At 40.5% G+C, this 15041-nt stretch overlaps 2 protein-coding genes across 2 annotated transcripts in view; both read left to right on the plus strand.

Annotated features, from left to right (window-relative positions):
• The window catches only part of cntfr (ciliary neurotrophic factor receptor), a 93973-nt gene extending 92921 nt beyond the window's left edge, over positions 1-1052 (plus strand). The window contains exon 8 of the mRNA XM_068753243.1: positions 922-1052. Coding sequence (XP_068609344.1) covers positions 922-1052 — 131 coding nt within the window. The remainder of the gene's footprint in view (positions 1-921) is intronic.
• A 7223-nt stretch (positions 1053-8275) lies between these two features.
• Positions 8276-9124, plus strand: tmem267 (transmembrane protein 267). Its single transcript, XM_068753326.1, has 2 exons — positions 8276-8683; positions 8789-9124. Exons 1-2 carry the CDS (start codon positions 8276-8278, stop codon positions 9122-9124), a joined length of 744 nt encoding a protein of 247 aa, XP_068609427.1.
• Positions 9125-15041: the final 5917 nt, after the last annotated feature.

Genomic DNA, 15041 nt, shown 5'->3' on the forward strand with positions numbered 1-15041 from the left:
TTTATTTTCTCCACCAATCAATAGCAAAATGTTTCCCCTCATGCAGGAATTATTGCATGTTAAATATCTCTCTCTCTCTCTCTCTCTCTCTCTCTTTCTCTCTCTCTTTCTGCTCCTCACTCTTATCTCCTCACTCCCAACACAACACTGCAGTACAATCACTATTTGTAATTTTCTCTCTCCAATATAAAAGAAAAGTGCTTCGGGTTCCACACTGAGCTGCAAACACGCTCCAGGAGTTGATCCATGCTGAGCCGCCTGCTGCTGCAGCGATAGACCTGTTGTAGGAAACATTAGCACATTTATATCAGCAATGAGGTAGGCAGTAATATTAGAGTATATAAACTCAGTCTGCCCATTTAAACGTAAACAGATTATGAATTTATCACTTTTTGACCTTTCTTCAGTCTGAATTAGGTATCAATAATCCGTCATGTGTAGTTATGAGTTTACAAATGTCTCCTTTATCAATGGGCTCTCTCTGTCCTCCTCTGTCTGTCTTTTATCTTTGTTTTTTTTTCTTCTATTTTTGTCTCTCTGTTTTTTCCCCTGCAGCTTCAGCATGAATGAGGGTTTTCTTATTTTAATCCGGTTCACTTCATAACTGCCTTGACAAGTCCCCTATTGATTGCCCCTGCTGATTAGAATTGATTTCACTTTGCGCTGTGTTTCCCTTTCTGTCTGGTCCTCCTCAGTCCTCAGCATTATGAGCACTTTTCAGCGTCCATTCATCAGACTGACACGTTGGATGTTTTCTCTCTCTGGAAGATAACGATTGTAATCCTGCGTGCCAAAACAAGAAAGAGTCGAAAGAGTCGCAAATAAAACAAAAGTGATGGGATAACGTTGAAATTGTGATTCAGGAGATGATACAAAGAATATGCCTAGTAAGGTTATCCTGTTCTCTGATTACTCTTCTAGAGACGAAGACCTCCCCGATACCGTCCTCCAACGCACCCCAGAAGGCTGAACCTCCGGTGGGAAGAGCTGCCAGGCTTCTCGCATTTTTCTCCCCACTGCTGTTTGGAATGCTGCCGCTGTTCATGTGGTGAGCAAACGCACGCACGCACACACCCACACGAAGCCCTCACCTTTGAATTGATTCCTAACTCATCCATTCAGTCACATATTGGTGCGTCGATGCATCTCTGTGGACAAAGTTAATTTTTACGACCTACCTGTGGGAACTTTTCATATTTTTCTGCAGAGCCCAAGAAAGGATCGAAGTAAAATCCAATCGAAAGCATCCTGTTTAATTATTTTTGCAGTTTTACACTATAAATCATGTTGTGTTCGAGTGTGAAGATGTAGATGTTGAACATCGGATACCGAAGCTGATCTTGTAATGAGCTGCAAACAGGAAATGCCTTGCAGGGTACTCGATCAAAAGAGGGGGAAAAACAGTCCACCTTTAATACAAACCAAACCAGTAGTTTTAAAGATGGACGACTGAATACCTACTGCTCATCGTGACGGCGAGAGAACGAATCGTTAGAGACGCGGGCATGGAGCGCTCCTTTGTCCTTCTGCAGTCCAACGGGAAATGTCTTTATGCACAATTATCTCTGCAGATACTTTTTGCAATGCAGCATTTATGTTATTCAACTAAATTAATAATGCATATGATAGTATACATAGAGACGTGGTTTTATTAGATTTCATTATTGAATGAGACATTGCTGCTGAATTTAAAGTCACAAATATATTTTGTAACATTTGCAACAACATGTGATGTCACCCTGCTGGTAAAGAAGGGATGACGCGTTTTGGGGGTGAATTGGCCCTAAAATTCCAGCATGTACATTTTAAAACTCACACCTAAAGCAGACAGGACTGCACTGATTTATTTGAAGTTTCTTGTAGAGTACTTTTTTTTGTTTTTCTTTTTACTCGCCATCTCTCTGCCAGTAATAGTTTTAAGGTGCTGAAGGGATTTAGATTCCACCTTAATATATGCGGCCGACAGACTTTGATGAGCTGCAGCTTTAAGACGCATGATTTGTGCTTCTGTCTGTCTCTCTAGATTTGACTGGCTGATACCTGAGGGTGGCAGGAAGGAGAGGAAGAGGAGGAGAAGGAGAGGAAGAGGAGGAAGCTGGTTTCTTTTCTATTTTGCACATGTTTCAAGGATACAGTGCATTGATCATTTCTGTCCATCACAGAGTTACTCACCAAGATTACATAGACACAAAAGCAGATGATGATGATAATGATGATGATGGTGGTGATGCTATTCAGCATTTTGATTAACAGTGAGAGGGGAGATTCTTCATTGGAACTCTTGAAAGCAGCATCCTCATCATCTTGAACAACAGCAGCACCGGTGGCGGTGCCGTCGGCAGTAAGAGCCCACGTTGCCCTCCTGTTGGCTCTGGTGGGCCGCATCAGGCTTTCTTCAACAGGCAGCAATTTGGTTTGGGAATCTCCTCTTTAGAGAAAGACATATCCTCCCAAAAAAAACATTATCCTCATTAGCATTTGTTCTTTAAATAGACAAAGAAATCTTAGATTTGCAGTCTTATTTTTCTTAAAGTGCAGCCGGTACAAACAAGCCGACACGGAGAGCTTTCCTGCGTGTTTGTGTGTATCGTTACTGTAGCAGTCTCCATACAGCTACATCATCATGCCAAAGAATCAACTTCAACCCCCCAAAACAAAAAAAAAGGTTCCCAAGCACTCCACTGAGCTTTCTGAAATCTGTGTCTGCCTTCAGCGTGGGTTTAAGACCCTAGGAAGTTGCGTGTGTGTGTGTGTATGTGTGTGTGCTGGAACCCTGCAGCTCCCGTTTGTGTCAACCAACCATTTCACAAAAAGCCCCCCCCCCAAATACCCACTCAGACTCTGGCTTGGTCATCGCCAAGGCAAAGAGATGGAGCGAGTCGTGTTTCGACGTGAGGACTAACACTTTGAGTAATTCAGTAACAGTAGTCCGGCTTATTTAGACTATTAGCTTTACACTCTGCTTTCAGCAACTGGCAAAGAGGACCTGGATTGTAAAAACAAACACCGAAAAAAACGAAGGATAAAGTGGATTTGAGACTGATCGATACATTTGTTTTGGTTTGACTTCATATCGACGAGGACAACGTTGGTTATTGGATCATTGATACGAGCTACGTTGGTTCTCCAGGCTGCTCTGTGCTGTAAAATACAATGACATGAAACCGTTTGCTTTTTCTGGCACCTTTAAAAACTTCTTCTTTGTTTTATGTCTTTTGCAGTTTACATTTCAATAGCCAATATCACCAGTTAATATTATGTTACTTAAAGGAGTATTGATGTTTTATAGTTTTTTTTTCGGGTTTTTTTATTTTATTTCAAGGACATAAAAATACACATAAAGGATTTTATGGGTTTGTTTTCCAGACATTCATAATGGCTTAATTCTCCTTGATGCTATTTTGTAAACTATATGTAACTTTAACATTGAGCAAAAAGTTTATTATTTAATAATAATAATGATGATAATAATAATAATAATAATGTATGTATTTAGAAGTAGAATGTCGTAACCTGTACCTGGGGTCTTTTTTATAGATGTATATACAATGACAGGTTTCAACCATTAAATGTGACCATTTCACAATGAATGATGACACCTGGCCTCGCACTCATTTTGCATTTTCATCTGATGCACTGAGAGTACAATATGTTTAATGTCGCCTCTTCCTCCTGTGGGCCAGGTGACTGAAGAACAAAACAAAAGCACACATGACATATAAATGTATAACACTTACCTCATCTCACCCCTTTCTGCCATATAATTGCTTTAATTCCAAATCAATTAATTCAATTTCACCGTACGTCCATTTCAATTTAGCTGATGCTAATTGAAAAGCGCTCAGGGTTGACCTTCAAGTAAGAAAGACTGGCGGTCAGGTGTTTCCAGTCAGTGACAAAGCAGTGAAAATAGAGCTTAAAGTCGCCACAATTCATCCTCTGAGGAACAGAAAAGCTGCATCTGTGAAGCAAATTTGACCTAACAGTTAGCATTTCCAGCTATTGGTGAGAAAGATGACGTTGAATGGTCACCAAAGTATCATGAATTTGTCCACCAAACTTCATTGAACAGCTGCTGAGATACTTCAATTGCAGTATTAACAGCTGCTGGCTGTTGAGGAACAGATTGCCGTAACTGTTGGGGCCCATCGCTGTGTCCGAAACAAACCAATGGACTGGCTGAGCCAAGCATGGCTAAAAATGAAGCGGACGCGTAAATGGATCTGACACTTCCTTCCATCGCTGTAGCATTTATTCCCTTTGCATGAAAAGACCTTGCTGATTTTCTACGATCATTTATTCCTGTTGTCTCTTGTTCAGTTAGATGTGAGTCCAGCCTCGTCGTAACTCATAGACACAATGAACATAATGCAGGATCATACAGGGAGGTGCAGCCTGTGAAAACGCCTTTCAGCCCGATTCGGGGGGGGGGGGGGGGGGGGGGGCAACGGGAACAAAGGAGATACGGTTGATCAAATTTCCCCTTTCAACCTTTCGTTCTCACTCTGCGTGCCTCCTCCTCTCTCCATGATGTGTCTCGCTATCTCTCTTACCTCTCCGAAGCAGCTCTCATTCTCCCCAATAATCTGACAAATTCTGGCAGGCCGATCCGGAGACCGAGGACAAATCAATACACCATCTAGCAGCTGTCAGCTGGAGTACTGCTTGTGTGCAGACGAGGTTGTCGCATTCATTACTCTTCCCTCCCTCCCTCCCTCCTACCCTTCTGCCCTTTCTAATACAGTCGTGTCCTTTTTTTTTAATCAGAGATGCTGATGAGAACTCAATTAATGTTTGGAAAGACACAGCAACACTCGACTGCCGAGGACAAGTCTGGTGCTGTCCTTGTTGTTCTTTTTCTTATGAATAGACAGAGCTCATCAGTTTCGGTCTTTCAGCTAATAAAAGCTCTCCGTGAACTTTTCACATGATATTTCAACCAAACTTTAATTAGATGCCATTTGAAGTGTTCACCCATGCTCCCCCTTGTCTGCAACCATGATGTGAACCACATTAACCTCAAGAATATGGAAAAGTGTGTGTGTGTGTGTGTGTGTGTGTGTGTACAGCATCCAATGTCAGTTCCAACAGCTTTGCTCTAATGACTAGTTTGACCTTTCACTGATAACTGAATGAATGACACAATCTCTCCTTCCCTCTCACTCTCGCTCCGGCCTCTGGCTCTCAGTTCTTTAAACACTCAACTCACTGGCTCCCTGTCTTCACTCGACAGCTTCCTCCCTCTCTCCACTCTTGTCTTTTTTTCTGTTTCTCACACAGCATTTTAACTTCAGTCCGTATGTTACCGGTATGTTAGACAAGCCGCCAGTTCATCGCAGGGCAACACAGAGACAGACAATCACACACACACACACACTCACACCCACGGGCAATTTAGCGTCACCATTCAGCCTAGGCTGCATGTTTTTGGAGGTTGGAGGAAGCCGGAGAACCCGGAGAGAACCCACGCAGACACGGGGAGAACATGCAAACTACTCAGAGAAGCGCAAGTTGAACCTCCTTGCTGTGAGGCAACAGTGCTAACCACTGTGCCACCGTGCTGCCCGTGTTGGATTTAGCTGCATTACATTGAGATGCACTTTTGTGATTTGTTTACCACTTATATAAGCATGAATAGCGAACAAGATTATTATTTCAATATAATACCATCCAATACAATACCAACTCCAACTCCATGCTATATATGTAATTGAATACACCTCATGAAACATTTTCTTGTATAGCACTTTAACAATAAGCAACCTGGAATCAAGGCTAACATTTTTTTAAGGATTTAGTAATAAACTTATTAAAAAATGTAAAGAGGCATTTGTTCTATTTTATTTTACTTTACAAATATAATTAATTCATTTTCTAGCGTTGCAGAATAATAAACGAACAGTTGTATGTATTTTGGTCACTAGAGGGCAGCAGAGGCAGCCCTAGTTCACCGTGCCTCTCTCCATGGTGCTGAATATTCCATTCTTACCATGATTCTGACAGTAAACATTTCTTAGTCAAACTTTATCTTGCCTGATATGTCACATATTTAGAAACAGCTATATAATGACAATTGTCTTGCATCAGAAAAGGACAGACAAATAAATTGCATTGTATTTGTCCAATGCTATCCTTTATATTGCTTTAGATTTGACATATATTTAGTATAGTACCAAATGTATAGTGCTACATCTGGTAGTATTTTGTAGTTTGTATTATTATTATTATTATTATTATTATTATTATTATTTATTGCATTACTGGCATTTGGGCGTGGACGTGGGCGGCAAACAAAAAATAATAATTGTGCAGGGAAACTTGTTTCATTTCAGTGCACTTCAATGTTTCATTTGGTGCAAATTCAGACCATAAATTGCATTTTAAATTCAAAATGAGTCCATTCTGAGGTAGCGCCAGACAGACTCATCACAGACATCGCCTTTCGAGAGATTCAAAGTCTTCGCAGATCTGATCTTAGATCATTAATAGTGACGTTATTAAAATTGGATTTTGTATAAATGGTGAGATTAAAATGTATTGCATGGTGAAGATCAGCATTTAAACTGACACATCTGTGGGAGACAATATTAAGTGGTAGTCAGGCTTCATGAAGTATTGGGATTATTAAACATTGGCCTTCATGTCATTACATCCAGAGGGAGCCTTTTTTCTGTTTTTCTTTTGTCTATTTTTTTAGAAGACAGAATATTGTCAATCCTTGCATCCATTGTGAATCATTTTATTTGCAGACGCTTCACTCACATCCCCTCATTTGGATACACATCCGGCTTTAATAATATTACATGCAATATGTCGCTGATAATTAAAATATTTAGCCAGTCAGAGCTTTTATTTGTGCTGAGTTCACCACCATAGATTAAATTACGCAGAATTCCTTACATACATCACATTAAATGTCCAGGAAACATAATAGCGTTCTCCTTGCGTTTGCCCCGCTGTTCCACAAAAGGCCTGTAGGTGGGAGCAAAGTGCCGCCGGCCGTCAAGCACTGCCGCAAACCCTTTACAGAAGAAGTGGCAACCCTTGAACCATAAGTGATGTTGAGGCAAGGGGTGAGTGCGCTGATTATTGTTGATTGTTTTGTTATAAACAACGTAATAAGGTGCTTTTTAGATTTAGCCCAAGTTCAGTTGAATTGCACGTTTTTTTGGAAGCGACATGTTTCCTGTTGTGATTTGTTTCACGGCGACGCGAGCTGATCGTGACAGCTTCCACCGCCACACTTAGCTCCTGGCTAGCCGGTTAGCTAGCTGGCTAACTAGCTAGCCGGCTGTCATCGGCTAGGATTACATCTGCAGCAGGGTGTCACAACGCTGAGCTGACGTTACTTTAATAAGCGCGTATTATCTTTGTCAGACGATTAAAATGCCGATGAGCATACGTAGCATTATGAATCTAGCTAATCAGAATGCAGCTACTCAGAATGTAGCTAATCAGAATGCAGCTAATCAGAATGTAGCTAATCGGAATCTAGCGAATCAGAATGTAGCTAATCGGAATGTAGAATGCAGGAGAGCGGTAGAAACGTAGCGTTGATGTTGAGATGAGTTCAGGTGTCGGTTCCACACAGAGAACCACGTTCACATCACGAATAGCTTTAAAAGACTCCGGATGTAGAGCTGGGATGTCACATTCAGCTGATTGAAGTGTTTTAGCTTTTCATTTTGATTTGCGACACCCAAAGTCTTATTAGCTTGATTATGCAGGAATGTTGCAGTAAAACACGCGATAACCTCTTTAAATACTGGGTCGCGCTCCATTTCCAGACTACTAAAAACATTTTATTGTGTTATTGTGAATCCGATCTGATCTCGAGACAAAAGCTGGACAATCTTTGCCTCCTGTGTGCTTTAAATATTATACATGACTTTTATTGTGAGGAATTTAAATTATTTGTTTGTCAATACTTTATAATATAATCTAAGAATGGAGACGAATGGAATTCTTACTTTCAACAGATTCCACAGTCAATGATGAAAAGCACTCGCTTTAAATAAAATGAAACCCGAGAGCTGGATTCCTTTACGAGTGTGTTTCTGGAACGCTGGACTCTTAACTCAATCAGTGGTGTACATATATGTGTATATATATGCAGTATATATGTCACGGTATGGATTTACGTTGACCTACATATACGTTTTGGTATAGAATGAGTTCAATCCTTTCCCCACCGCTCGTCTTCCTTCCTTCTCCAGTCCTCCTGACCCTTGATGACCTTCACTGCTAATTGGCCCCCCAGGAGTTTTCCACCAACATGCAAGGATACTACTCCAAGCTTGACTCCTCCCCTTCCTCTTCGCCGCCACTGGGGGCAGCTGTTGGGCGAGATGGCGCCCCCGTACCCCTCAGCCTGGCCGTGGAGGCGGAGAAAGCGCAGGCCCTCCTGCAGACGTTCAGCTCCGCCTCTCTGCTGGCGTCGGCGGGACTCGGGATGTTCTGCGTGGGAGCGGACCACGCCCTCCAGCTGTCCGTCATCCAGAGCCATTTGTGGCTGCGCGCCGCCTTGGACAACGCCACGCACGGCCTGGTGGGGTTGTGGTCGTGGGCGGTCGTCATCGGGTTGAGGAAGAGGAGCGATCTGTACGAGGTGCTGCTGGCTGGACTTCTGGCGTCACTGATTGACTTGGACCACTTCTACATGGCTGGGTCCCTGTCCCTCAAGGTGAGACGGATGAACCCGCCTCCTTTTATTTGCCCCCCCCCGTCGTTCCTTGGTGAGATGCATTTGTAGATTCTCTCTCTCTCTCTCTCTCTCTCTCTCCTTCAGGCTGCTGTCTCGCTCCCCCAGCGTCCTCCTCTCCACTGCTCCTCCCTCATCCCCATCCTCTGCGTTTCCCTCCGCTTCCTCATGTGGATCGGACGCCTCAAAGACGCCTGGTGCTCCTTGCCGTGGATGCTTTTCATTTCGATGGCGACCCACCACGTCCGGGACGCCGTGCGCCACGGCCTGTGGGTGTGCCCGTTCGGCAACACGGCGCCGCTGCCCTACTGGCTCTACGTCAGCACCACAGCCACCCTTCCTCACCTGTGCTCGGTGCTCATGTATCTCACTGGGACCAGGGATGTGATCTCGACGAAACACGGAGTGGCCATCGACGTTTAGCCGATGCTTGATCACATCTCTGATCAGAAATCTGGAACAACTTTCACAGCCTCTAAAAGGATTGAATGCGCTAACGAGAGCGAATGTACAGATGAAAAGAAATACCGATGGAGGTTTGAGATGTGGGAACTGCCTTGATATGGTATAAAAAAAAAAAAAACACGATTTAAAGTTGTCACTAAAATGGAGACATCTTTACGTCAGATTTTCAAAATAGAAACATTCCATTATGTCGATCTTGTGTTTTTCCTGGTATGAATGGAAAGGTATCAGAATCATGTTCACTTATCTGGAGAGTTGTGTTTCTCTCTCATAAGCGTTGCTGGAAGGGAGACTAAAGCTTTTGCTCGTGGTTTTGCAGAGGCCTTGTTCAGATGTCCAGAGTTTTAGGAGACGCCCCCCGGGCTTGACCTCCACCAATCACAAAAGTGTTGAATTCACTTCTTGGCCTGTGAACAATCACACGATGTCCTCGTCCTAAGAACACTCAAGGAAAAGTCAACCAAAGGTCACCCGCATGCTGTCGGACATCAGCAGTAATGTATCACTTTTATTCCACTGTGCATTAGGCAGAGTAGTAAACATGTATGTGTAATGTATTTATTGTAGACAGCCACAATCCTCTGAGTTTGAGCGCCTAATGTCTGCAGCTGCCACTTCAGCAGATGATCCTTTTCCTGAGACGAATCTGGATTGTTTGGTTTTTTCTTACAAAAATTTTGACATTATTTTTCTTGCTGTAGTACAAATGGGTTCGGGGGTTACCATATTTCAGACTGCATGAATAAATGCAGTCTGAAATATGATAATCCACTTGTGTTTGGCTCAAGTGAGCATCTCTCCATCGCTCAGCCATAACTCTACGACACCTATCTACACCTAGAATATGGTCCGAAGCGTCTCACCGCCTCCGCCGGCTTGCCTTCTTCTCCTGGTGCCACGTGTTCTCCAGGATAGCGACGCACGTGCACCGGCCATCCATGTGATGCAAGTAGAAAAAAAAATCCTTGCGTTTTTTTCATGCTTCTAGCACCTTCACTTGAAGGACAAAATGTAATTGGCTGCCTGATATGTCAGTGTCAGTCACTTCGCCTGTCAGTGGTCATCATGTTTATTTATTTATTTTTAATGCTGTAAATTCACGAAAAGGTTTTAAGATTAGATCTGCAATGTCATGAGATCACATGTTAATATTTACAGTACAGAATAGGAAACGTACTTGCTGCATATCACTCCATTGAAGGATCATTTTATTCCAATTTTAAATGAGGGATAGCCACGTCTTCATGCTGAATTCAGCGGGATAACTCACAACACAGGACTGGAAAGTTCCCTACTCTGCGTATTATAATGCATCAACACTGGTTTTAATGTATATAGTGGATTTTAATATTTTAAGTAGTAATTTGAATGTATTTGACTCGGCTGCTGTATGAATTCGATGCTAACAGTAACTATTTTTGAGCTGGAACAGATTTTAGTGTATTGAGTTTTCAATGTTAATCTGCTCGTTTGAACTTGTGAGGTTTTGCTCGTGATTGAACCTGTAGTGACGCTTGTTGTCCACAAGTTGGAGGCAGTGAGCTGCAGGAACGGTTTCTGAAGAAAAACAAGTTCTTGTTAGCCATTATTCATTGATTTTAGTTGTTTGGATGTGTTTGGTTTTTGCTATTATTTTCTATTTATTAAATTGTGTTTAGTATTTCTCTTATTCTCTCGAAGGCATGAAGGATTTGGAGAAACCGTATAATGTCTAGTTTAGAGGAATTGAATGAGGAATGTGACTCTGGTTATTCTCAGCGAAACATCTCTGCTGCTCATGATTACAATGTGACCTTCATCAGTGCAATATTGTTGAATTTTGCACATTTCTTTTTTTACTACAAATCTTTGTCATCAATAATGCAAAAAGAAGTATCAACAGTAAGACAGTGTTGTTGAAGTTTCTTTTTATCACAATAAAATCTGTGTATTATATGATCAGTTTTACATCAATACACACTTTATATTTACTCGTAAATGGTGCAGGGTTTTTTCACATAGTATACTCGTGCAAAATAGTGAGTTTAGACAATGAGCTTAAATGTAATGACTGGGAAGCTTTACATTCTGCTCATGTCCTGATATTAAGGGATTCCTTACAGGCAGTACGAGACTGTTCTAGAAGCAGGCATCCGAAGGTGCTCTTAAATAATGAATGATTATTGGCGGTAAACTAGACAAGAAATCATTTAAGCTTTCCTGAAACTCTGACCTTTGATATGCTGCATTATTTGACTTGATTGGCCAAAATCAGTCAAGACTTAAAAGATCATCTTAAAATTAGACAGACTTCACAATATGTAGATTGCAATGAGAACAATGCAAATGGTGTCAAGACTTGAACTCCTTTTTTCATCTTCTCCATCGTTCTCAGGGTTAAAACTTCCACAGCAAACATTTCCTCATCTGCAAAAGTAACCGAAGCGGTCCACCTCACACAGTAGATGAACAGGAGAACAATAAAGTTTTTATTCTTAGATGCTTAGGTCCGCATTGCTTCATATTTGGGGTACTGGAGCCAGTCAAGTCTCCACGGTGGTGCTTGATGAAAGACCCTTTGATAGCTCGAGCATTTGGGATTCATCGGAAAATGTCACAATCGCACAATAGAACATTTCTAAGTGATGCAACAACCAGCAAACGGCTGGGGGGGGGGTTGGACAATCAAAAGCAAAAGCTAGACTCCGCAGCATGATTTATTACCAAATGTTTACGCTGCCAATTCACCCGACCAACGGAAAAAGGAGAAGCACGTTGACAAAGAAAAACAGAGTTTTAGTAGATTAGTAGATAGTAGAGTTGCATGGAAGAAAATCCTGTGACCTTTATGGAGAATAAATACACGTGTGATAAAATGGCTTTTATTTCACAGACATTAAAGGACAGGGAGGGGAAAAAAACAGCTTATGGTGATGTCTGTCGTACACATTAAGCATAAAAATAAAATAATAGATGCCTGAGTGTAATTTGAACAAGGACTAAAACCAACAGGCTCCATCAGACATAACGTACTGCAGATGGCTTCCTCCATAAATTTGAAAATGAGATTGTTCTATTTTCTCTGAGTGTCACCGCAGGAATTAAAGTAGAACTGGGGGGGGGGGGGCGGATTCATTGAACTGCAAGAAATGACAAAACAAAGTAAAGCAAGTGGGATGACGATGAATCCAGTAAACACGTTGTCCATACAGTAACTGTATAGTAACACAGCTTCATATAACTGGATAGAAAGACATAAATACACACTGGGAAAAGCTGCAGACCTGCGTTATCAGCCACTGTCACTAGTGTTCTGTGGGAACGAATGTCCCCTGAAGTCACTTTGGATTTTCAAATTATTTTCTGGAAGTACAAATTTTGAACAAATCTCACAGGCAATATTGATATATATATTTTTGCTATTTTACAATTAAATAAATGACAGTCTCTGTAAAGAGTACAAAAACCTGCAGCGCTACTTTAGTACAAATTAACAGACCGATTAAACCATGTCTGCAAGACTTTGACCCAAATCTAGATTTATTTTCTTTTTTTTTTGCTCAACATAACACCACTGACATACAAATTTATTAAAGATTGATATACAATAATGTACAAAAAAAAGCTTCAATGGGATTCATGCATAGTATGCGGAGCTAGCTTGAGAGAACATACAGTTGTCAAACTAGAAAAGGTTTGACTTTAATGCACCTTGTGTTTCTTACGGAAGCTTATTGCATTCACTGAAGAAAAAAAAAAATCGGTTTTCCTGAATTTATGAGATAACTTCAAGAAAGAAAAAAAAGTTTCGGTTTTCCTGAATTTATGAGATAACTTGAAGAAAAAAAAAAAGTTTCGGTTTTCCTGAATTTATGAGATAACTTAAAGAAAAAAAAAAAAGTTTCGGTTTTCCTGAATTTATGAGATAACTTAAAGAAAAAAAAAAAGTTTTGGTTTTCCTGAATTTATGAGATAACTTAAAGAAAAAAAAAAAGTTTCGGTTTTCCTGAATTTATGAGATAACTTCAAGCCCTATTTTCCGAAGAAGCATGTCGATGCTGCTTGCAGCCTTCACCCTCGTTTGCCCACAGATTGGATATTTTGAGCAGTGTAGCAGGTGAACACAAATGCCTAATTGTTTCCTGAGTAACAACAAAGCCATGTTGAAGGCATTTCTGGTGCATCATCTTATATCCATGGAGCATGCCATGTTGATCCATCTGTTCCTGAAGAAACAGCGCAGTATCCAGCAAATCAGAATGGCACTTTCTTCTGAACAACCGCATAGACTTGAGGTGCCTACGCAAAGTCGATAAACTGAGAACAATCCCTTCAAGGTTACTCAGACAGCAGAGTATTTCCCAGTGTCTTAAACCAAGATGAAAATAAAAGCGAATAGAACAAGCAAGATCTACGGCAGCCATTACTAGACCTAAAATAAATAGGCCTACAGAATTATTTCAACATTTCAGAAAAACTGAAAAAATTACCTCTAAAAACTGAAAAAGATTACCTCTAAAAACCGGAAAAAATTACCACTAAAAACAGAAAAGAAAAAATTTGCTCTAAAAACCGAAAAATGATTACCTCTAAAAACTGAAAAATATTACCACTAAAAACAGAAAAGAAAAAATTTGCTCTAAAAACCGAAAAATGATTACCTCTAAAAACAGAAAAATATTACCACTAAAAACAGAAAAGAAAATATTTGCTCTAAAAACCGAAAAATAATTACCACTAAAAACTGGAAAAAAAAATTACCTCTAAAAACAGAAAAATATTACCTCTAAAAACAGAAAAAATTACCTCTAATAACATAAAAAAATATATTTAGCATTAATTTATCTCATTATTTCAGAAAAATGGAAAAAAATACCTCTAAAAACAGGAAAGAAAGGATTTATCTCATTAATTCATAAATTCAGGAAAACCGAATTTTTTTTTTCTTCAGTGAATGCAATAAGCTTCCGTAGTTTCTGACACGAACTACACAACTAATGAGTCGATCGATCAATAACTGCACAGCATTGGATCAACAGAATAAAACACCCCAAGATATTAAGCTTCGCACTTTCATCTGTTGTGTAAACTTAACCAGGACACAAGGTTTGTAGGCGTGGGCGTCAAAAGCAAAAGCGAAACAATGTTTGTGTTTCCCGTAATGCTATTAACTAAAATGCAGTTCCAATATTATAAATACTTCATGAAGTGAAAAGCACATTTATGCCCAAATTCTCTCTATGAAGAAGCATCTTTAACAATAAAAGCCACAATGGAAAGCGCATGTGATTTTATTTTGGGGGGGGTTCATCTGAACCACATTTTTTTTCAAAACCAAATAAGACTGAACAAAATAATTACATTTTTAATGGGTGTGATCAGGCCAAAAATATCCAAACAATGGCAGACATTACTGTAAGGTGGGGTTCAGAGGGAAGCTGGCCATGAACCAAGTTGTTTTCAGCAACCCTTAAACTCAGTGGAGACATCCAGCCTTCTGTCCTTGGCATCCATTATTCTGGATCAAATAGCAGCACTTTGATTGTGCATTTATTGATGCATAATGCGCAGAAATGTAACACATGTAATGCGTTTCGGCTAACTCCTGCCACAAACACAATTCATTAGCTGAAGTGACTGCTGCATACGCCTCTGCGTTTTGGGATCTTAGAGCTGCTTCCTCCTTTTAGTATGAAAACGTTTGGACCTTGAGTATCCGCTTCCAAACATATCATATTGTTTTAGGATTTCTTGAGAAAAAAAACAACTAATATTTGTCATTTATAGTTTCTAGGGGTGAAGATTTAGCTCTCCCATAAGACTTGATAAGAGATCTAGATACGACAGTTGAAGATCTATCATTTACCTTCTTAGCCGATTAGGTATATATGGAGGT

This window comes from Brachionichthys hirsutus, chromosome 19 (assembly GCF_040956055.1).
Source record: "Brachionichthys hirsutus isolate HB-005 chromosome 19, CSIRO-AGI_Bhir_v1, whole genome shotgun sequence".
NCBI lineage: Eukaryota > Metazoa > Chordata > Actinopteri > Lophiiformes > Brachionichthyidae > Brachionichthys > Brachionichthys hirsutus.

What these genes read in the sequence shown, in the direction of transcription:
- tmem267 (XM_068753326.1), top strand. Translation starts at nt 8,276, where the DNA reads ATGCAAGGATACTACTCCAAGCTTGACTCCTCCCCTTCCTCTTCGCCG. An exon ending in CTGGGTCCCTGTCCCTCAAG is followed by an intron (nt 8,684 to 8,788) that starts GTGAGACGGATG and finishes TCTCTCCTTCAG; the next exon opens with GCTGCTGTCTCGCTCCCCCA.